The sequence below is a fragment of the Dendrobates tinctorius genome, unplaced genomic scaffold (assembly GCF_039654945.1).
Source record: "Dendrobates tinctorius isolate UK_male_01 unplaced genomic scaffold, ASM3965494v1 ptg000191l, whole genome shotgun sequence".
NCBI classification, from domain to species: Eukaryota; Metazoa; Chordata; class Amphibia; order Anura; family Dendrobatidae; genus Dendrobates; species Dendrobates tinctorius.
Genome location: NW_027361858.1, coordinates 11,985,383 through 12,008,552, shown reverse-complemented (window position 1 = coordinate 12,008,552; position 23,170 = coordinate 11,985,383). Strand labels below are relative to the sequence as shown.

The 23,170-nt window shown below is 42.6% G+C and overlaps 1 protein-coding gene across 3 annotated transcripts in view; it reads left to right on the top strand.

The window, feature by feature from the left end:
- The first annotated feature begins 2,477 nt into the window (after positions 1-2,477).
- Positions 2,478-23,170, top strand: part of LOC141055755 (prostaglandin reductase 1-like) — a 51,387-nt gene continuing 30,694 nt past the window's right edge. Inside the window, exons 1-3 of one of the 3 annotated variants that reach the window (XM_073552452.1) lie at positions 2,478-2,511; positions 9,296-9,422; positions 16,738-16,783. In XM_073552452.1, the coding sequence (XP_073408553.1) occupies positions 9,317-9,422; positions 16,738-16,783 (152 nt within the window). In that variant the 5' untranslated portion in view covers positions 2,478-2,511; positions 9,296-9,316. Of the gene's footprint in view, positions 2,512-7,246; positions 7,432-9,295; positions 9,423-16,737; positions 16,784-23,170 lie in introns of those variants that run through there. The other 2 variants (XM_073552450.1, XM_073552451.1) reach the window with 2 other exon arrangements.

Genomic DNA, 23,170 nt, shown 5'->3' with positions numbered 1-23,170 from the left:
TGCAACCCTCAGCTGTCAGCTTCAGCAAGAATAGAGTAGTCACCACGCTGTTTTTTTAAATTATTTAAATAAATAATTTAAAAAAAAACTGTGGAGTCCCCCCCATTTTTGTCAACCAACCAGCCTTGCTAAAACTCACGGATGGGGGCTGGTATTCTCAGGCTGATAAGGGGCCATGACTTTTGACTCCCCAAGCCTAAAAATAGCATCCTGCAGCTGCCCAGAAAAGGCACATCTATTAGATGCACCAATTCTGGTGCTTTGCCTGGCTCTTCCCACTTGCCCTTTAGTGGTGGCAAGTGGGGTTCATATTTTTGGGGTTGATGTCACCTTTGTATTGTCCGGTGACATCAAGCCCACGGCTTAGCAATGTAAAAGCGTCTATAAGACACATATCCATTACTAATCCTATAGTTACATGGTAAATAAAGACACAGCCAGAATAAAGCCTTTTATTAGAAATAAAGTAAAATGAAATATTACTTTTTTATTTAAAAATGACATACAGTTATACTCACCAAATACCTATTCAATTAAAGCCCTCGTTCTCCTGTAATAAAACTAAGATAAAAAAAATATATACCATACCTGTCTGTCGTTCTGTCCCACGCCGTAATCCATGTCTGGGGGATAATTCGTTTTCAACCTGGACGGTGAACATAAGAAAAAGTTCAAAAAATTAAAAAAAAAATCTGTTCAGATTTAGTATTAGGGACTCGCAAAATCTGGGGATCCTTGATGTTTGGATTGCGAGCTTATCTGTGTTGGCCAAAATAGTAACTAATACCCCATGTCTTTTTATCTTTTGCACTTTTTATCATTTTTGCAGGATACAGCTAGGTCTCTTTATGTTGGCTTGATTTTGTTTCTGTGTGATGCATGTATATCGTGCAGAACAGCCCGCCTGCTAAAACTGTGGGCGTGATCAATGGGCTGTTCAGACACTTTGCACTGCACTGTGTGACTGATGTCCTATGCAAGCGTTATCTGTGTGTAATTTTCCCAGTACGCAGCCAGCTCCTCTTTTTCTTTTGGTTACTGTGTATTCATCAGTGGGTTGCATTTGTGCTGCCCTAAGCCTTTATCAATAGAGGTCTGCTGCATCCTGCTAGTGCATTAGTCAGGGGTTGGTGAGTCTACCTTTCGTAAGTTTTTTTTTTTTTTTTTTGAATTTTGGATTGCGAGCTTATCTATCTTGGCCAAAATAGTAACTAATACCCCATGTCTTTTTATCTTTTGCACTTTTTATCATTTTTGCAGGATGCAGCCAGGCCTCTTTACGTTGGCTTAGGTTTTTTCTGTGTGATGCATGTATATAATGCAGAACAGCCCGCCTGCTAATACTATGGGCGTGATCAATGGGCTGTTCAGACACTTTGCACCGCACTGTGTGACTGATGTCCTATGCAAGCCTTATCTGTATGCTTTTTTCCCACTAGGCAGCCAGCTCCTCTTTTTCTTTTGGTTACTGGCTGTCTTCATCAATGGGTTGCACCTGTGCTGCCCTAAGCCTTTATCAATGGATGTCTGTTGCATCCTGCTAGAACATCAGTCAGGGTTTGGTGAGTCTACCTTTCATATGTAAGTTTTTTTGAATTTTTTCTTATGTTAGTTGTTCATATTTAGTGTTAGGGACTCACAAAATCTGGGGATCCTTGACATTTGGATTGCGAGCTTATCTGTCTTGGCCTAACTAATACCCCATGTCTTTTTATATTTTGCACTTTTTATCATTTTTGCAGGATGTAGCTAGGCCTCTGTATGTTGGCTTGGTTTTTTCTGTGTGATGCATGTATATAATGCAGAACAGCCCGCCTTCTAAAACTATGGGCGTGATCAATAGGCTGTTCAGACACTTTGCACAGCACAGTGTGACTGATGTCCTATGCAAGCCTTAGGCTAGTTTCACACTAGCGTTTATGAGCACAGCGACGGCCTGCGCATGGCCGCCGCTAAGCCCCGCCCCCTGCCGCGCCCCGCCGGTAGCTCCGCCCACCGGCGCATGACGCTGCATGTGCCCTGCGTCCCCTATCTTTATCACAGGGGGCGCAGGCCGTGCGCAGTATGCGTTTGGCGGCGCATGCGCCTTTTTGACGGTGCGCCGACGCAACCAAAATGCAGCAGGTTGCGTTTGGCGCAGGTCGGCGCACCGTCAAAAGGACGCATGCGCCGCCAAACGCATACTGCGCACGGCCTGCGCCCCCTGTGATAAAGATAGGGGGCGCATGCAGCGTCATGCGCCGGTGGGCGGAGCTACCGGCGGAGGCGCGGCAGGGGGCGGGGCTTAGTGGCGGCCGTGCGCAGGCCGTCGCTGCGCTCATAAACGCTAGTGTGAAACTAGCCTTATCTGTATGCTTTTTTCCCACTAGGCGGCCAGCTCTTCTTTTTCTTTTGGTTACTGGCTGTCTTCATCAGTGGGTTGCATCGGTGCTGCCCGAAGCCTTTATCAATGGAGGTCTGCTGCATCCTGTTAGTGCATCAGTCAGGGTTTGGTGAGTCTACCTTTCATATGTAAGTCCACCTGGACGGTGCCAAGATGCGACTGTCCAGACTGAGAACCACTGGTGAATGAGCTACTAGCAGTGATCTCACCGCAGTTCAGCCCAGCTGGAAGCGGAGCCTCACTGACCGGTAGTAACCTCTATTACGTCGCTCCCGGACACTGAATGTACATTCCCAGCAGCAACTCCATTACTAAGCCATGGGCTTGATGTCACCTGATGCACCAATCCTGGTGCTTTGCCAGGCTCTTCCCACCTGCCCTGTAGCAGTGGCAAGTGGGGTTCATATTTGAGGGGTTTATGTCACCTTTGTATTATCCAGTGACATCAAGCCCACCACCAGCTTAAGAATACCAGCCCCCAGCTGTGAATTTTGCCTGGTTATTTATCAAAAATAGGGGGGAACCCACGCTTTTTTTTTTTTAATTACCGTATTTATTTACAGCGCAGGAGAGGCAGGTGAATACCCCCATCAGCTGCTCCTGCTGTCACTGTTATTAGCATTAGCAAAGGTAGGCTGATGGGAGTGATAGTCCCATCAGCCGCCTCCTGCTGTCTCATTTATCACTTAAATGTAACTCTCATCATTCTCCCCTGCTCGCACCGATCACCGGAAGAGCAGGGGGGAATGATGAGAGCTGTGTTCAGCAGGGGGTTTCTGTTCTGGCACTTCAGGGGCTCTGCCATTGTGACATGGCACCCTCAAACCATGCCAGCAAAATCTGAACTCCAATATGGTTCCTCTTCCCTTCTAAGCTTTGCACTGTGCCTCAAAAGTTGTATTCCCCTATATATGAGGCATCGGCATACTCAAGAGAAATTGCACAACAACTTTTGGGGTCCAATTTCTCCTGTTACCCTTGGTAAAATAAAAAATTGAGGGCAAAAATATTTTTGTGGAAAAAAATGATTTTTTTTTTTTATTTTCACGGCTCTAAGTTATTAACTTCTGTGAAGCACTTGGGGGTTCAATGTGCTCACCACACATCTAGATAAGTTCCTTGGGGGGGGTCTATTTTCCAAAATGATGTCCCTTGTGGGAAGTTTCCACTGCTAGGCACATCAGGGGCTCTCCAAACGCGACATGCCGTCCGATCTTAATTCCAGCCAATTCTGCATTGAAAAAGTCAAAGGGCGCTCCTTCCCTTCCAAGCTTTGCCGTGCGCCCAAACAGTGGTTTACCCCCACATATGGGGTATCAGCGTACTCAGAACAAATTGCACAACAAAGTTTGGGTCCAATTTCTCTTGTTACCATTGGTAAAATAAAAAAAAAATTGCATCTGAAATAAATTTTCTATGACAAAAAGTTAAATGTTCCTTTCTTTTTTTTAAACATTCCAAAAATTCCTTTGAAGCCTCTAAAGGGTTAATAAACTTCTTGAATGTGTTTTTGAACACCGTAAGGGGTGCAGTTTTTAGACTGGTATATTTGTTTGGGTATTTTCTATCATATAGACTCCTCATAGTGACTTCAAATGTGATGTGGTCTCTAAAACAAAAAAAATGATGTTGTAAAAATGAGAAATTGCTGGTCAACTTTTAACCCATATGTTCTGCCCGAGCTGTGCAGCTAGATATTTTTAAGTGCTGTTGCAACTATGACCATTAGGTGACATAAGTTGCCCTTCTCTTTTATTCATGTGTTTGGAATTTTCTGTTCCCCAAATGGTTAATTGTTCAGAACCGCCCCTTCTTTCTGCCCTGGTCAACAACATTTAACCATTCTCCAGCAGTCTCCTGAGTAGCTCGCACGTGCACAGCTCAGCTCTTTGCAAAACCATTCCTATAACAAGCAGATTCTGACAAGGTTAATGCAATTATGAGATATGCATCTGTGTTAGAAGCCATAATGTTTGCATTGCATGCTCAGCTCCTGCGATGTTATTTCACTGCATGTTTGTTATAAGCATCCTCTAGTAATGCATCCTCCGTTCAGTGAGTGTAAAGCTGGCAGCCACTAATTGTGTTAGATATTTATTTCTCCTTTGCTGCTGTGTATGTTATATTGCTCAGCTCTAATATAATGCATGATAACAACATCCTGTACCATTGCTACTGTTGTGATAATACCTGCATTGCTATTACCTGCCAGCATTTGTGTATTGTGTACTGACATGCTGCATTATCTGTCTCTTGTAGTTTTTACCTGAATCATCCACATTTTGTACAACAATATGCTGAATCATCCATAACTGTGTTCTACTATACCATCTGTTATCATCTCCCATCGTTGTCCATATCATCCCAATAAATAATAGACTTAAGCACCCATACAGTCTTGTTTCTGGGAGTGGATGAAAGGTTAAGCCGTATGCTGGAATCCACACAGCGTCATACAGTTGTGGCCAAAAGTATTGACACCCCTGCAATTCTGTCAGATAATATTCAGTTTTTTCCTGAAAATGATTGCAAACACAAATTCTTTGGTATGATCTTCATTTAATTTGTCTTAAATGAAAAAACGCAAAAAGAATTGTCCTAAAGCCAAATTGGATATAATGCCACACCAAACATAAAAAGAGGGTGGACAAAAGTATTGGCACTGTTCGAAAAATCATGTGATGCTTCTCTAATTTGTGTAATTAATAGCACCTGTAACTTACCTGTGGCACCTAACAGGTGTTGGCAATAACTAAATCACACTTGCAGCCAGTTGACATGGATTAAAGTTGACTCAACCTCTGTCCTGTGTCTTTGTGTGTACCACATTGAGCATGGAGAAAAGAAAGGAGACCAAAGAACTGTCTGAGGACTTGAGAAACCAAATTGTGAGGAAGCATGAGCAATCTCAAGGCTACAAGTTCATCTCCAAAGACCTGAATGTTCCTGTGTCTACCGTGCGCAGTGTCATCAAGAAGTTTAAAGCCCATGGCACTGTGGCTAACCTCCCTAGATGTGGACGGAAAAGAAAAATTAACAAGAGATTTCAACGCAAGATTGTGCAGATGTTGGATAAAGAACTTCGACTAACATCCAAACACGTTCAAGCTGCCCTGCAGTCCGAGGGTACAACAGTGTCAACCCGTACTATCCGTCGGTGTCTGAATGAAAAGGGAATGTATGGTAGGAGACCCAGGAAGACCCCACTTCTTACCCCAAGACATAAAAAAGCCAGGCTGGAGATTGCCAAAACTTACCTGAAAAAGCCTAAAACATTTTGGAAGAATGTTCTCTGGTCAGATGAGACAAAAGTAGAGCTTTTTGGGCAAAGGTATCAACATAGAGTTTACAGGAGAAAAAAAGAGGCATTCAAAGAAAAGAACACGGTCCCTACAGTCAAGCATGGCGGAGGTTCCCTGACGTTTTGGGGTTGCTTTGCTGCCTCTGGCACTGGACTGCTTGACCGTGTGCATGGCTTATGAAGTCAGAAGACTACCAACAAATTTCACAGCATAATGTAGGGCCCAGTGTGAGAAAGCTGGGTCTCCCTCAGAGGTCATGGGTCTTCCAGCAGGACAATGACCCAAAACACACTTCAAAAAGCACTAGAAAATGGTTTGAGAGAGAGAACTGGAGACTTCTAAGGTGGCCAGCAATGAGTCCAGACCTGAATCCCATAGAACACCTGTGGAGAGATCTAAAAATGGCAGTTTGGAGAAGGCACCCTTCAAATATCAGGGACCTGGAGCAGTTTGCCAAAGAAGAATGGTCTAAAATTGCAGCAGAGCATTGTAATAAACTCATTGATGGTTACCGGAAGTGGTTGGTCGCAATTATTTTGGCTAAAGGTTGTGCAACCAAGTATTAGGCTGAGGGTGCCAATACTTTTGTCTGGCCCATTTTTGGAGTTTTGTGTGAAATGATCAATGTTTTGCTTCATTCTCTTGTGTTTTTTCATTTACGACAAATTAAATGAAGATAATAATACCAAAGAATTTGTGTTTGCAATCATTTTCAGGAAGAAACTGAGTATTATCTGACAGAATTGCAGGGGTGTCAATACTTTTGGCCACAACTGTACGTGGAAGAAGGCAGAACACCTTATAACTTCCTAACAAAAAAAAATGTTGGTTCCTGAATTGTGCAGATGTGAAGCAAACATGTGGGAAATGATGCTTATTAAGTATTTTTATGTGCCATATCTCTGTGATCTAAGGGCATGAAAATTCAAAGTTGGAAAATTGTGACATTTTCAAAACTTTCGCCAAATTTCAGTTTGTTTGTTTGTTTTTTTTTAATTTTTTTTTACAAATAATCGCAAGTCATATCAAAGAAATTTTACCACTAACATGAAGTACAATTATGTCACGAGAAAACAATGTCAGAATCACCGGGATCCATGGAAGCGTTCAAGAGTTATTACCTCATAAAGGGACAGTGGTCAGAATTGTAAAAAATTGGCCCGGGCATTAACATGCAAGCCACCCTTGGGGGTAAAGGGGTTAAAGATTTTTGATTTCACATGTTTCTGTCAGTTTTGCACAGAAAATGTAATTACACAGGTTTTATTACACAACCTCTTGCTAAGAACGTCTTGTCATGTAACCAGAATACAAGCCTTCTGCACGGCTCCATGTTACACAAGCATTGTTCAGTCCCTTGTGTGGCAATTACTTATCACAATGTAGCAAAATATTTAGAATTGAGAGTCCTCAGTGGTTGATACCTTTTAATGGCTAACTGAAAAGATGGTAACACATTGCAAGCTTTCCCGACTACTCAGGTCTCATCCGGTATTGAATAATACAAGATCTGGAATCTTCCGTGCAGGGAGGCGATGGAGCCCCTGAGCTCAGCATTAGCTTCTTTGTTAAAGGAGGGGCCACATAGCATCATGGCAGGTGTCAGAGCTGTGTGCTGACTTTCTTCCTGGATAGTAACCAGTCTGTGGTCTGAGGCGGTGAGATCAGCAGCAAGTTTTCCCTCCCAAGTTCAGCGAACCTTCTCTTTCAGCAGGTACATCTACAGATTCCTAGAAAGCACTGATGGTAATTCCGTACTTTCTCTACTACTGCTCATTCTCCAGTCTTGGTCCAGAAGGACTTCTATATCCATATGTTAAACTGCACTGTATCGGTTCCATAGCCATGCTTTTCAGCTTGAAAACAGGTCATAGAATTGTTTTAGGGAAAATCTGACTGTGTACCCCAGTTGTACGTTTGCCCTATGTGGACCACAAAATGTTTAGAGGGCACGTTATGTATTATGCTTGCCAGCACATTTTGCAGCACTTTACATAATCATCACTGTTCCCATCAGTACTATGTCTTTGGTGTGTGGGAGAAAGCCGGAGTTCCTGGAAGAAACCCACGCAAACTCTGTGTAGATGTCCTCCTTGGTGGGATTAGAACCCAGGAACCAGCCCTGCAGGAAAGCAACAGTGCTTAACCACTGAGCCACCATTAATATCACAGGCTGAATAAACCTCTTTTTGTCCTCAAGGATTCCCCATGTGGGGATGCGATAACATGACTGAATGTGTTCCATATTCATGGTCACCAGGATTCCCAACTGTCCATAAATTTCAGGACAGTCCATAAAAATAAGGTACTTTTTTTGCCCTGTCCGTATAAAAGTCTAAGGTGTCCATGATTTTTTTTTTTTTTTTTTTTTTTTTAAAGCTGACACAGCTTGGATTATTAACTTTACTGCAATTGCCATCATTTTACAGTGAATGCAGAATTATGAGATGTAGATGTGTATCCCTTATAGTCATAATGATTTATTATAGTTTTACAATGTGTCCGTAAAAAAAGTCTTACTTTTTGTTGACAATTTATAAAAAAAAAAAAAAAAAGTCAAGCTGGCAACCCTGGTGGTCACATGCCAACTAGCCTCACCCTGCTTCTTTGAATAGAAGATAATTGAGTGAAGCGCAAGCGTCTAGTTGGTATGTGACCGCACACCTGCCTTAGGAACGCAGTTTGTGCATTGCACACTGTTGAGATCCAGCAATCACGCGGCAACTGCAGACTTGCCTTACGAGATAGACAACCCACTTAAAGGTCAGTTCAATTCACATAAGTTATAATGCTTTAATAAACTGCTACTAAAAATTCAGTGTTGAGCCTAGTAAACAATGAAGGGTAGTGCGGTACTTGCAGGAGCATCCTGACTTCTTAAAACAGTTCCTTGGTGAGGATGTAGAGGGTAGAGCACCACCAATCTCCTAAGGATAAGTCATTAATGTTAAAGGATCTGTTAAACTTAACTCTTTCATACATTGCTGTGCCACAAAGGGGTTAAAGTCTGGCTGTCAAAGAAACAGGTAGGGCTCACGGATATGCTGTGTCATACTGAGTAGCAGTTAACTGATTAACCCTACATCCACCTCTTATTATGTAAGAGGCGCAGGAGCTCAGAATGGAATGACTTGAAAAAATGTTAGCGTGTTGACTTTGTGGTTAAAGCAAAATAACGACTATCATTCTTAGCTATGTCCTCGAGGGGGGAGAGAGAGGGGAAAATGTTAATTTCTTGCCACAAGACTTTCTTTATTCACACACAGTTGTTTAATGTGACTTAGAATATTCCACAATGACCACACAACCTCCTAATGTAGAAAGCTCTTTGCCCTATGAATGGGAGTCTCGGAGGTTCCCTTGGCATACCCCTACCAATGTGGTTGAAAAGGAATTTGATGTGCGCGGCATGTACAATGAAGTGACCTTGAATAATGAAGACTTGTCTTCAATCCTTTCAATCTCTCTCTCCCAATACAACAGATGTTTCATTTGTTGACTAGTACTTTTATAGAGTCCAGTGTGTAGCAACTTCAGAAAATTTGTGTGAAAGAAATATAGTGTGTATATATATATATATATATATATATATATTTTTTTTTTTTAACAGGTGAATAAATAAAAACAAAAAATGGTTGTATCCAAGTCCTGGACAATGGTGAAGCACTTTGAAGGTGCACCGAAACCTGAGGACTTCAAGCTTATAGAGAAAGAGTTGCCACCTTTGAAAGATGGAGGTAATGTAACCCAACTTGGCATACTTTAAGACGGGTGTCCGGGAGTGTTCCATATATTACTTCCTGGATAACAATCACTTAAGCAAAACCAATGTGAACATGACCTAACACATACACCAGGATAAGCTCCTGACAAGTTAAATGGAAGCTCTATTCCATCTATTACTAATAAACTATAATTTCATCCAGTTTATGGATATACCATGATTCATCCCTTCATGTCATGTGATGTAATGTATAGAAGGGTCTCTGATGCTGATCCTGCTGAATACTCTACAACACAGGGTTCCCCAACTCAAGACCCACCAACAGATCATGTTTTCAGGATTTCCTTTGTATTGCTCAGGTGAAGCAATTATCACCTGGGCAATACAAAGGAAATCCTGAAAACATGACCTGTTGGTGGGCCTTGAGGACTGGAGTTGGGGAACCCTGCTCTACAAGTGCCGGTTGTATTATACAGCCAGCACCTGCCTGTAATTACAGCAAATTGCTTTAGCTCAGATAGGGTCTCTTTAATGATGAGCGAACGTGCTCTGGTGTTATCTGAGCATCTGGGAGTGCTCGTAGCTCATGTTCAAGTCCCTGTAGCTGCATGATTTGCGGCTTTTAGACATCCTCAACACGTGGAGGGTGCCTGTTTGTTAGGCACTCCCAGATGCTCGGATAACACCTGAGCAGTGATGAGCGAGTATACTCGTTGTTCGGGTTTTCCCGAGCATGCTCGGGTGTCCTCCGAGTATTTTGGCGTGCTCAGAGATTTAGTTTTCGTTGTCTTATCTGCATGATTTACGACTTGTAGACAGGCTGAATACTTGTGGGAATTCCCTAACAATAAGGCATTCCACACATGTATTCAGACTGTCAACAAGTCGTAAATCATGCAGATAAGACAACGAAAACTAAATCTCCAAGCACGCCAAAATACTCGGAGGACACCCGAGCATGCTCGGGGAAAACCCGAACACCGGCTATACTCGCTCATCACTACACCTCAGCATTCTCATATAAGATGTTCCCCAAAAATGTTTGCTCATCACTTGTTGTCTTTTAAAAGCTGCTATCAGCTAATGGTGAGTGACCTGTCAGTCAAGCAGAGCCAGGGTGGAGATGTCAGTGGGACCCGAGCCTCCCTTTTATTAGTTTGCTTGGTCTTTGTTCCCAGATTACAGACAAAGCACAGGGTGATTCACTCACTGCTTTACCGTGAAAAATTGCTTTAACTTCTAAAAGAGATGGTTGGCCGTACTGAAATTTGGACTGTACATACTTTGGTTCATGAGAAGGGAGCGGGTAATGAACCTCAGCGACGAGAAACATCTTATCACCCTGCTTGTTGTCTCCACTGCAAGATAGACTTGCTGCACGCCTTTCTGCACGTTGCTAGTTTGTGTGGTGCTTCCATTTTACTCCTATCGAATTCCTTCTTCATTTGTTGACAATGTACAGATATAGTTTGGATTAGCATGTTTTCATTGTGAGACCTTAAGGCTGGTTTCACATTAGTGTTTTTTTGCGCAGCGCATTGTGCGCATCCATGCGCATGCGTCATGTGCACCTATGTATAACATGGCGTGCGCATGGTCTAGCATTTGCACGCATTCGTATGCATTTTCGTCAGGCCCGGATTGGTAATATAACCAACCGGGCATTTTCCCGCTAGGCCGCGGGCGGCAGCGCCCGATCATCTGGCCGCTTGCCAGCTGATGCGGCCACTGGCCTGGCTGTTGCTCCTGCCGTCGGCCCTCTGCGGGCACAGTGGTTATAGTTTCCAACCCTCCCGCACTGCAGGGAGATAAGCCACCAGGCCCCCCTCCCTGGCAGCCACTCACAGCGTTGCTTGCCTGCTCTCTTCTCTGTTCACAGGACCTGTGATGAGGTCACAGGAGTGGAGGGGTCACATGATCAGGAGCCTTTGTCCAGACCCCTGATCCTGTGACCCCCCCCCCCCCCCCCCCCTCCTGTGCGCTCAGCCTTGCCTCTTGGTGTCTGCAAGACTCTGCTGTGCTGTTGTCATGGTGCTGGATGAGGTAAGTATGTGTGGGGTCAGGAGGGGTTTACAGGGTAGATGTAGCAGAGCTGTGTGTGTATGAGGTGTACGAGGTGAGTGGAGCCGTGTGTGTACGAGGTGTACGGCGTGGAGCTGTGTGTGTACGGAGTGGAGCCGTGTGTCTCGCTCTCCTTTCTTTCTCTTTTTTTTTTTTTTTTTTTTTTTTTTTTCCCCCTCTCTTCCTTAGTGCCAGTCAGTGTGCCCTCAGTACCAGTCAGTGTGATCAGCAATCCTAAATGGGTGCGATTAGGCGTGGACATGGGTGTGACTAGTTGCAAAATGGGTGTGGCCAGGCATGGCCCAAAATTTGCAGCGGAGCGCGCCGCAGTCTTTGTCCCTCTTTCCCTTCTTCAAAAGTTGGGAGGTATGATAGGGGCGGCTGTGACCAGGGGGTCTGGTTGCCCAATGGATAGCAGTTCTGCCAGGAATTTTGTCACCGTGCGTACAAAAGGGGACAGAGCTTTGGGAGGGGTACTGTACCTAAAAGCAATAAATAGGACTGAGCTGAAATACTGGGCACAGCTCTGACTACATGTTATATAGTCGTGTTAATCTCCTCTCACTTCTTGTAACCTACAAGTGTGCAAAGATATTATATAGTCACCATGTGACTAGTGGGCCTGTGTAACTTCAAATGCCAGGGCTGAATTTTAGTCCCAGTCTGGCCCTGATTTTCGTGCCCATGCGTTTTTTTTAAGGTGTGCGCTTAGGCGCGCCAGACGCAACCTGTTGCATTTTTGGGTCCGTCCAACGGCGTAAAAAAATCCATGCACGGAAAGCGACAAAATAACGCATTAGTCTATGAACTGCGCATGCCTGCGTTACAAAACGCATGCGTTTTAATAGTTAACATGGCTTGAAACTGGTTAAAATGCTTGCGCCTAAACGCAAAACGCATGATGCGTCTTTTGCATGCGTTTCTATTGCACACGAAGAGCTGCGCTAAAAAAACGCCAATGTGAAAGTAGCCTTACCCCTTCCTTACCGATGACGGAATAGTACGTCACCGGTAAGGATCCCCTGCTTTGAGGTGGGCTCCGGCGGTGAGCCTACCTCATAACAGCTGATATGTTGCGGCTTTGAACAGCTGACATGTGCCCGCAATAGGCACGAGCAGAATCGCCATTCACCCGTGCCTATTATCTAGTTAAATCCCTCTGTCAAAGCTGACAGAGGGCATTTAAATAGCATTTCCGGCTGCCGGGCCGGAAATGAGCTCATCGTGGACCCCCCCCCCCCCCTCCCCGTCACGTGATCGGGGTCGGCGACCAGTTGCCCTGACAACCAGTGGTTATTGCAGGCAGATCGCTTTGAGTGCTGCCCGGTGATCAGCGCTCAAAGCACAGCAATAAATCTGATACATATGGGCGATCTGCTCATCGCCCATATGTAGCAGAGCCGATCGGGTTGTGTATGCTTCAGGCTATTGAAGCATACCAAAAGTAAAAAAACAAACAAAAAAAAAACAAAGTTCAAATCACCCCCCCCCCCCTTTCGCCCCAATCAAAATAAAACAATAAAAAAAATCCCACATATTAGGTATCACCGCGTTCAGAATCGCCCGATCTATCAATAAAAAAAAAAAAAAAAAGCATTAACCCGATCGCTAAACGGCATAGCAAAAAAAAAAATCAAAACTCCAGAATTACGAATTTCTGGTCACCGCGACATTGCATTAAAATGCATTAACGGACGATCAAAAGAATATATTTGCACAAAAGTGGTATTAAAAACGTCAGCCCGGCACGCAAAAAATAAGCCCTCACCCGACCCCAGATCACGAAAAATGGGTCTCAGAAAATTGCACAATTTTTTTTTTTTTTTTTCTCACCACTTAAGCTAGTTTCACATTAGCGCATTCTACATGCAGCGCATGGCGCCGCTAAGCCCCGCCCACTCCCTGCCCGCCCCATCCGGTCATCGCCTCCTACTATCGCACACGGCTGCATGCGATCTGCGCACCCTATCTTTAGCATAGCCATGCGCTAGTCGGATTTTGGCATGCACTGTGCGCTCGGTGCACCTTCAAAAGTGCGCCAAAATGCAACATGGTGCGTTCGGCACGCATCTTCAAATGTGCGCAGTGCACGCCAAAATCCTACTAGGGCACGGCCAGCGCACGGTCTGCGCACCCTATGCTAAAGAGAGGGTGCGCAGATTGCATGCAGCCATGTGCGATAGTAGGAGGCGATGACCGGGTGCAGGGGGCAGGGCTTAGTGGCGCAGTGCGCTGCATGTAAAATGCGCTAATGTGAAACTAGCCTTAGACATGTTTGGTGTCTATGAACTCGTAATGATCTGGAAAATCATAATGGCAGGTTAGATTTAGCATCTAGTGAACCTAGCAAAAAAGCCAAGCAAAAAAGTGTGGGATTGCACTTTTTTGCAATTTCACCGCACTTGGAATTGTTTTCGAGTACATGACATGGTAAAACCAATAGTGTCATTTAAAAGTACAACTCAGAAAAATAAAAACGTTATGGCTCTGGAAAGAAGGGGAATGAAAAACAAAAAATCGAAAAAAGCTTCGGGAGTAAAGTGGTTAAATAGGTGCAAAAGTGAGTTTCTGAGTAAGGCCGAAGTCACACTAGAGACAAATATGAACGAGTGCTATGCGAGAAAAAAATCGCTTTGCACTCGGACCAATGTTAACCTATGGGGCAACGCCCATCTGTTTTTTTTTTTTTGTTTTTTTTTTTTGTTTTTTTTTTCTCGCACGTATTATACATGCGTGTGACATCACAGTATGCTGCGATTTCCGCCATATCTCGGCCGAGACTCGCCAATGCAAGTCTATGGGTGCGAGGAAAAAACGGATTACACACGGACCATGCATGTGACTTGCGAGAAATAAGCACCCGTGTCCTTTAGAAAAGCTGGCAATTCAGGGCGCTATACTTTAAAATCACACTGACATGTTAGAATAGATGTACTATGTGTATACATGTATTCTAGGTATATATGTCAGTGAAACACATATAGATAGCAGAATAGGTTAAAATTCAGTTGTCGGCATCTGTAAAATCATTACAGAACCCGACAGGATATGAAACATGGTTTACATACAGTAAATCATTGCATATCCATTATTTTTTTTAGATGTCCCTCACTACTAATGTTAGTAGTGTATGTGTGTTAAAATTTGCAGCTGTAGGTGTTAAATTAAAGGATTACTGTAGTTCACGGAAAAAACTGGCGTGGGCTCCCGCCCAATTGTCTCCGCCAGAGAGGTCAAGCCAGTGACTGAGGGCAGAAATTAATAGCCTAGAGAAGGATCATTGTTTTTGGGGGCCCCCCCAAGGCTAAAAAAAAATCTGCCCCAGAAAAGGCGCATCTGTAAGATGCACCAATTCCGGCACTTACCTGCTCTCTTCCCATTGCCCTTTAGTGGTGGCATATGGAGTAATAAGGGGTTAATGTCACCTTGCTATTGTAAGGTGACAATAAGCCTGTTTAATATTGGAGAGGTGTCAATAAAACACCTATCCATTATTAATCCACTAGTCTGAAAGGGTTGAAAAAATACTTTTAATGAAATAATAATTAAGCACACTTTTTCCATCTTTATTTCACTCCCAATCCATTTGAAGCCATCGTTCTCCGGTAAAAAAAAATCTAAATTAAAAAAGCAACAATATCCCATACCTGTTCGCTGTACAGTGAAGTCCCACGCTGCAATCCATCTGAAGGGGTTAAATAGTTTACAACCAGGACCAGTGCTAATGCGATGGATCTGGCTGTAAACAATGGAGGAATGAAGGAAAAGCTGCCTCCGCAGCCTCCCCGCCTGACAAGAGATGACCTGATTAGCGTGGGAAAGTTTCTGAACATTTTCCCAAGGAAAATTGGGGATGTCCAATTATACTATCCTTCTGGAAAGAGGTTACTTCGTTGTTGACCTCCCTTATATGCACTCCTGTTTCTCTTAACCCATTGGTGTCTGTTTGGTGTGCTAGAGGAAGAGATTTGGGATCATCATGTTCAAATTTTCCTACGTGAGACACGTTTCTTAGCCAGGAAATATTGGCTTTGCGTTGGATGGGTAATGCACATCCATCTCTTAGAGCTTGGATTGAGTTGGTGAATTCAGTTATACCTTACGAACGGACAATGTATTAGAATAGGGTTGCCTGGGAAAGTTTATTAAGATTTGGGACGTGTGGAATACTTCTCACATCACTGTATCACCATGTAGACAATAGTTTGATGCCATCATAATAGCTGTAGTGAAGAATACATTGATTCACACTTTATAGTTTCATAATGTCATTAGCATTGTGGAGGTTGTTTATGGTGGCAGGTTGTAGTAGTTTTAGTTTCGTGATCGATATGTTGAATGTAATGTATCACTTGGAGCTAACCAAACATATAGACTAACGAACAATTAACCCTTTTTTCTTTAATTACCCCTTAATTGTCCATAGGCCTCACAAGGGAGTGAGGATCTGTGGGATTGAAGTCTGTACAAATGGCTCATTATGCAAGCTTGTTGGTTTACCATAATGAACCTGTATACATTACATTGGTTATGTATCAAATATGTCTGTTTGTTTGTTGCTGTTTTTAAAAAAAAAAAGTGTAACAGTGATTTGTCATCTCCACGTAAACTGTCGCGCAGACTTTCACATGTCTTGTTCGCCTTTACAGAGTCGATGCCTTTATACTGAATACAATGGTACCTGGTGATGAAATCCGTCTTGTGGTTGTTTAATCTTTATTGTGAGTAAATGAGATTCTCTTGCTTCGGTGCAGGCTGTCACAAGGCGGATGTCACCAACCAAGGTATCATTGTAATCAGTATAACGACGCCGACCTGACACTGCCTGTAGGTTACAGTGCACAATCCTGCTGACAGGATCTCTTTAATGTAAAATAAACTGTTTTGCACGGTAAACACCGTTAAAAAAATAAAATTGATAGTTTGTCGCCGCAAAAAATGGAATAAACAGTGATCAGTCATGTGTAACAATGCTACCAATAAAAACCTGCACTAAGAAGACATATAGCATTGGTAGCAGGGAACGCCATTGTGGGTGAGGAGTACACTTTGAAAATGCCACAGCACTAACCAGTGAACTACTTCTTTAGGAAGGTTTTTCCTATGCCAGAGAAAATGAATTTTTGCTTTTTATTTGCTCATTAAACTATTTTTTTTTTTTTTTTTTTTTTTTTTTTTTTTTTCTTCACAAATTTATTTTTATCTGTAAACCTTTATTTCTGCACATTTTCTATTTGAATTTAAGTAATTTCTATACCCATTTTCAGAAATTCTGCTGGAAACGGTCTTTTGGAGTGTAGACCCATATATGAGGTAAGTAGTATCAATCATTATAGTAATATTTATTATTTTTTTCCTTCCTATAAAGGACATACAATCTTTTGTAATTAAATATAGCCATTTCTAAGCTATTTTTTGGCCCATTGGAAGATGCAGCACATACAACCTAGAACAAGTAATATAAATGTCAAAAGCTGAAAACAGGTTGTGGATCACGGTGAAACCACAAACTGTGTCATGGTATGTTCAGATGTCCTGACAGTATATGCAGTACCGCGGTCCTACTACTAATACTGCAGCTTCTCAACAGACACAGTCCTATAGGTTTGGCCTAAATACCTAATTAGTCCTCAAAGGACATGTGGGAATAGACCCATCATTGATATGGAATGTTTCCCTTGAGGACATTCTCTGGCTCCATGTGCTTATCAGAAGGAGAATACCACTGTGTATTCCCAGCACTGCCAACAAGAGGAGAAAATGCTGATTGTATCCGTAAAACCCAGCATGCTTGTCCATCTCTAAAAACATAGAAATGGGGGGACTGATACGTCGGGTGGCACTACAGTAAATCTATAAAAATTTTTTTTTTTTTTTTTTTTTTTTTTCTTCAAAAGGCATCATAACCACACATTGGAGATCATTGTATAAATCATACTGGAAGCAAAAATTGTTCATTACATAGGCCGGGTTCAGAAGGTCAGATTTCACAGTCTGTTTCCACAATACGATGCTTGGACTGACCCCAGATCTTCTGACTACAAGTAATCCTCGTAAGTTTGTGCCAGGAGACTCGCCTGGTCAGTCATGGCTTTGTGGCTTATATACAGACTATGAAATGCATTTATGAACATAAGAAAAACAGCGCATCAGGAATTATTCAATTATAAACAATTTTTATTAGCACATACAGTGCCATGCAAAAGTATTCGGTCCCCTGGAACTTTTCAACCTTTTCCCACATATCATGCTTCAAACATAAAGATACCAAATATAAATTTTTTGTGAAGAATCAACAAGTGGGACACAATTGTGAAGTTGAACGAAATTTATTGGTTATTTGAAATTTTTGTGGAAATTCAAAAACTGAAAAGTGGGGCGTGCAATATTATTCGGCCCCTTTACTTTCAGTGCAGCAAACTCACTCCAGAAGTTCATTGTGGATCTCTGAATGATCCAATGTTGTCCTAAATGACTAATGATAAATATAATCCACCTGTGTGTAATCAATTCTCCGTATAAATGCACCTGCTCTGTGATAGTCTCAGGGTTCTGTTTGATGCACAGAGAGCGTCATGAAGACCAATGAGCACAACAGGCAGGTCCGTGATACTGTTGTGGAGAAGTTTAAAGCCGAATTTGGATACAAAATGATTTCCAAAACTTTAAACATCCCAAGGAGCACTGTGCAAGCAACCATATTGAAATGGAAGGAGGATCATACTACTGCAAATCTACCAAGACCCTGCCGTCCCTCTAAACTTTCATCTCAAACAAGGAGAAGACTGATCAGAGATGCAGCTAAGAGGCCCATGATCACTCTGGATGAACTGCAGAGATCTACAGCTGAGGTGGGACAGTCTGCCCATAGAACAGCAATCAGTCGTACACTGCACAAATCTGGCCTTTATGGAACAGTGGCAAGAAGAAAGCCATTTCTCAAAGATATCCATAACAAGTGTCATTTAAAGTTTGCAACAAGCCACCTGGGAGACACACCAAACATATGAAAGAAGGTGCTCTGGTCAGATGAAACCAAAATTGAACTTTTTGGCAACAATGCCAAATGATATGTTTGGCATAAAGGCAACACAGCTCATCATCCTGAACACACCATCCCCACTGTCAAACATGGTGGTGTCATAATTATGATTTGGGCCTACTTTTCTTCAGCAGGGACAGGGAAGATGGTTAAAATTGATGGGAAGATGGATGGAGCCAAATACAGGACCATTCTTGAAGAAAACCTGTTGGAGTCTGCAAAAGACCTGAGACTGGGACGGAGATTTGTCTTCCAACAAGACAATGATCCCAAACTTAAAGCAAAATCTACAATGGAATGGTTCACAAATAAACGTATCCAGGTGTTAGAATGGCCAAGTCACAGTCTAGACCTGAATCTGTGGAAAGAGCTGAAAACTGCTGTTCACAAACAATCTCCATCCAACCTCACTGAGCTCGAGCTGTTTGCCAAGGAAGAATGGGCAAGAATTTCAGTCTCTCGATGTACAAAACTGATAGAGACATACCCCAAACGACTTGCAGCTGCAATCACAGCAAAAGGTGGCGCAACAAAGTATTCAGTTAAAGGGGCCGAATAATGTTGCACGCCCCACTTTTCAGCTTTTGAATTTCCACAAAAAATTAAAATAACCAATAAATTTCGTTCAACTTCACAATTGTGTCCCACTTGTTGTTTCTTCACCAAAAAATTACATTTGGTATCTTTATGTCTGAATCGTGATATGTGGGAAAAGGTTTAAAAGTTCCAGGGCGCCGAATACTTTCGCAAGGCGCTGTAGATAACAAAAATCACAATATAACACATAAAAACAATTAACCCCTTCACCCCCAAGGGTGGTTTGCACGTTCATGACCGGGCCAATTTTTACAATTCTGACCACTGTACCTTTATGAGGTCATAACTCTGGAACGCTTCTATGGATCCCGGTGATTCTGACATTGTTTTCTCGTGACATATTGTACTTCATGTTAGTGGTAAAATTTCATTCAAATAACTTGCGTTTATTTGTGAAAAAAACGGAAATTTGGCAAAAATTTTGCCAATTTCGCAATTTTCCAAATTTGAATTTTTATGCCCTTAAATCAGAGATACGGCACACAAAAAACTTGATAACTAACATTTCCCACATGTTTACTTTACTTCAGCACAATTTTGGAACCAAAATTTTTTTTTGTTAGGAAGTTATAAGGGTTAAAAGTTGACCAGCGATTTCTCATTTTTACAACACCATTTTATTTTTAGGACCACATCACATTTGAAGCCACTTTGAGGGGTCTATATGATAGAAAATACCCAAAAGTGACACCATTCTAAAAACTGCACCCCTTAAGGTGCTCAAAACCACATTCAAGAAGTTTATTAACCCTTTAGGTGCGTCACAGAAATTTTTTTGAATATTTAAAAAAAAAATGAACATCTAACTTTTTTCACAAAAAAAATAATTCAGGTTCAATTTTTTTTATTTTACCAAGGGTAACAGGAGAAATTGGACTGCAAAAGTTATTGTGCAATTTGTCCTGAGTACGCTGATACCTGATTTGTGGGGGGGAACGACTGTTTCGGCGCATGGCAGAGCTCAGACTGGAAGGAGCGCCATTTGACTTTTTCAATGCAAAATTGGCTGGAATTCAGATCGGACGCCATGTCACGTTTGGAGAGTCCCTGATGTACCTAAACAGTGGAAACCCCCTACAAGTGACCCCATTTTGGAAACTAGACCCCCCAAGGAACTTATCTAGATATGTGGTGAGAACTTTGAACCCACAAGGGCTTTACAGAAGTTTATAACGTACAGCGGTACAATTAAAAAATCATATTTTTTCCACAAAAATGATCTTTTCACCCCAATTTTTATTTTCCCAAGTGTAACAGGACCCTAAAAGTTATTGTGCAATTTGTCCTGAGTATGCTGATATCCCACATGTGGGGGTAAACCACTATTTGGGCGCATGGCAGAGCTCGGAAGGGAAGCAGCGCCATTTGACGTTTTTGGCTGGAATTGAGATCGGACATCATGTCGCGATTGGAAAACCCCTGATGTACCAAAACAGTGGAAACCCCCCACAAATGACACCATTTTGGAAACTAGACCCCCTAAGGAACTTATCTAGATGTGTGGTGAGAACTTTGAACTCCCAAGGGCTTCACAGAAGTTTATAATGCCAGGGCATGAAAATAAAAAATCGTATTTTTCCCACAAACATGATCAATTAGTCCCCAATTTTTTTATTTTCCCAAGGGTAACAGGAGAAATTGAACCCCAAAAGTTGTTGTCCAATTTGTCCTGAGTACGCTGACACCCCATATGTGGGAGAAAACTACTGTATGGACACACGTCGGGGCTCGGAAGGGAAGCAGTGCCATTTTGGAATGCAGACTTTGATGGAATGGTCTGTGGGTGTCATGTGCGTTTGGAGAGCCCCTGATGTACCTAAACTATTGAAACTCCCAACAAGTGACCCCATTTTGGACACTAGACCCCCCCACGGAACTTATCTAGATGTGTGGTGAGCACTTTGAACCCCCAAGTGCTTCACAGAAGTTTATAACACTCGGACGTGAAAATAAAAAAATCATTTTTTTCCACAAAAATGATATTTTTGCCCCCAATTTTTTATTTTTCTAAGGGTAACAGGAGAAATTGGACCCCAAAAATTGTTTTGCAATTTGTCCTGAGTAGGCTGATACCCTACATGTGGGGGTAAAACACTGTTTGGGCGCATGGCAGAGCTTGGAAGGGAAGGAGCACCATATGACTTTTTCAACTCAGAATTGGCTGGAATTGAGATCAGACGCAATGTTGCATTTAGAGATCCCCTGATGTGCCCAAACAGTGGAAACCCCCAATTCTAACTCCAACCCGAACCCCAACACACCCCTAACCCTAATCTCAGCCCTAACCCTAGCCCTAATCCTAGCCCTAGCCCTAGCCCTAACCCTAGCCCTAATGGAAAAATGGAAATAAATACATTTTTTTAATTTTATTATTTTTCCCTAACTAAGGGGGTGATAACGGGGGGGGTTTGATTTACTATTTATGGCGGTTTTTATTTTTGGCAGCTGTCACACGCTAAAAGACGCTTTTTATTGTAAAAATAGTTTTTTTGCATCACCACATATTGAGAGCTATAATTTTTCCGTATTTTGACCCACCGAGTCATGTGAGGTCTTATTTTTTGCGGGATGAGTTGACGTTTTTATTGGTACCATTTTCGGGCATGTGACATTTTTTGATCGCTTTTTATTCCGATTTTTGGGACGCAGAATGAACAAAAACCAGCGTTTCATGAATTTCTTTTGGGGGAGTGCGTTTACACCGTTCCGCGTGCGGTAAAATTGATAAAGCGGTTTTATTCTTCGGGTCGGTATGGTTACAGCGATACCTCATTTAGGTCGTTTTTTTTTATGTTTTGTCGGTTTTATGCAATGAAAACTATTTTATATAAAAAAATTATTTTTGCATTGCTTTATTCTGCGAGCTATAACTTTTTTATTTTTTCGCTGATGATGCTGTGTGGTGGCTCGTTTTTTGCGGGACAAGATGACGTTTTCAGCGGTACCATGGATATTTATATGCGTCTTTTTGATCGCGCGTTATTACACTTTTTGTTTGGCGGTATGATAATAAATCATTATTTTTTGCTTCGTTTTTTATTTTTATTTTTTAAGGGGTTCGCTAAAGGGGTTAACTAATGGGACAGTTTTATAGGGCGGGTCGTTACGGACGCGGTGATACCTAATATGTGTACTTTTATTGTTTTGGTTTTTTTTTATTTTCAAAAAATGAATTTATTGGGGAATTTTTTTTTTTTTTTTTTTTTTTTTTTATTTTTACTTTTTTTTTATTTTTTTTTTTTTTTTACTTTATTACATAGTCCCAGGTGGGACATCACTGTCCTGTGACAGATCGCTGATCTGTCACATCACAGATCACTGTGACAGATCAGCGATCTGACACTGGCACTGCAGAAGGCTTCCTCATGCCTGCGCTTTGCAGGCACTGAGGAAGCCAGGTTCCTCAGGCCCCCGAAGGCCCCCGTCGCCATCTTGGATTCGGGGGCCTGGAGGAAAGGAGTCCCCCGCAGCAGCGCTGCACGTTGCGCTGCCGTGGGGGGCTCAGGGAAGCACGGAGGGAGCCCCCTCCCTGCCGATGCTTCCCTTTAACTCCCGGTACACCGCGATCATGTTTGATCGCGGTGTGCAAGGGGTTAACGTGTCGGGGGCGGTCCGTGACCGCCCCTGACACATAGTGCCGGGTGTCAGCTGTGATAATCAGCTGACACCCGGCCGCGATCAGCGGCGCTCACCACGTGGGCGCCGCTGATCGCGCTAGACGTACTATCCAGTCCATGGGCATAGGGGCCCGGGTCCCATGGACGGGATAGTACGTCTGATGTCAGGAAGGGGTTAAAAGGCAGGTGAGCCAATTTGCTCACTAGTGAGTCTAGGAAATGTGTTACCCCACAGCCAGACAGGAAACACTATTGTTGTTGGCAGTGAACAACATATAAGAATTTAGGCAGCAAGGAAAAATTCTAGTCCTAACAATTTGAGAGCAATACTAATCAAGAGCTAAAGTGCATATACTCTTTGTAAACAGGAGATCAAAGCATGCTTTCAGAGTAACATATTACATAAGATTTGTGATAAAACACTCCGGGATCGCCTTTGCTGGG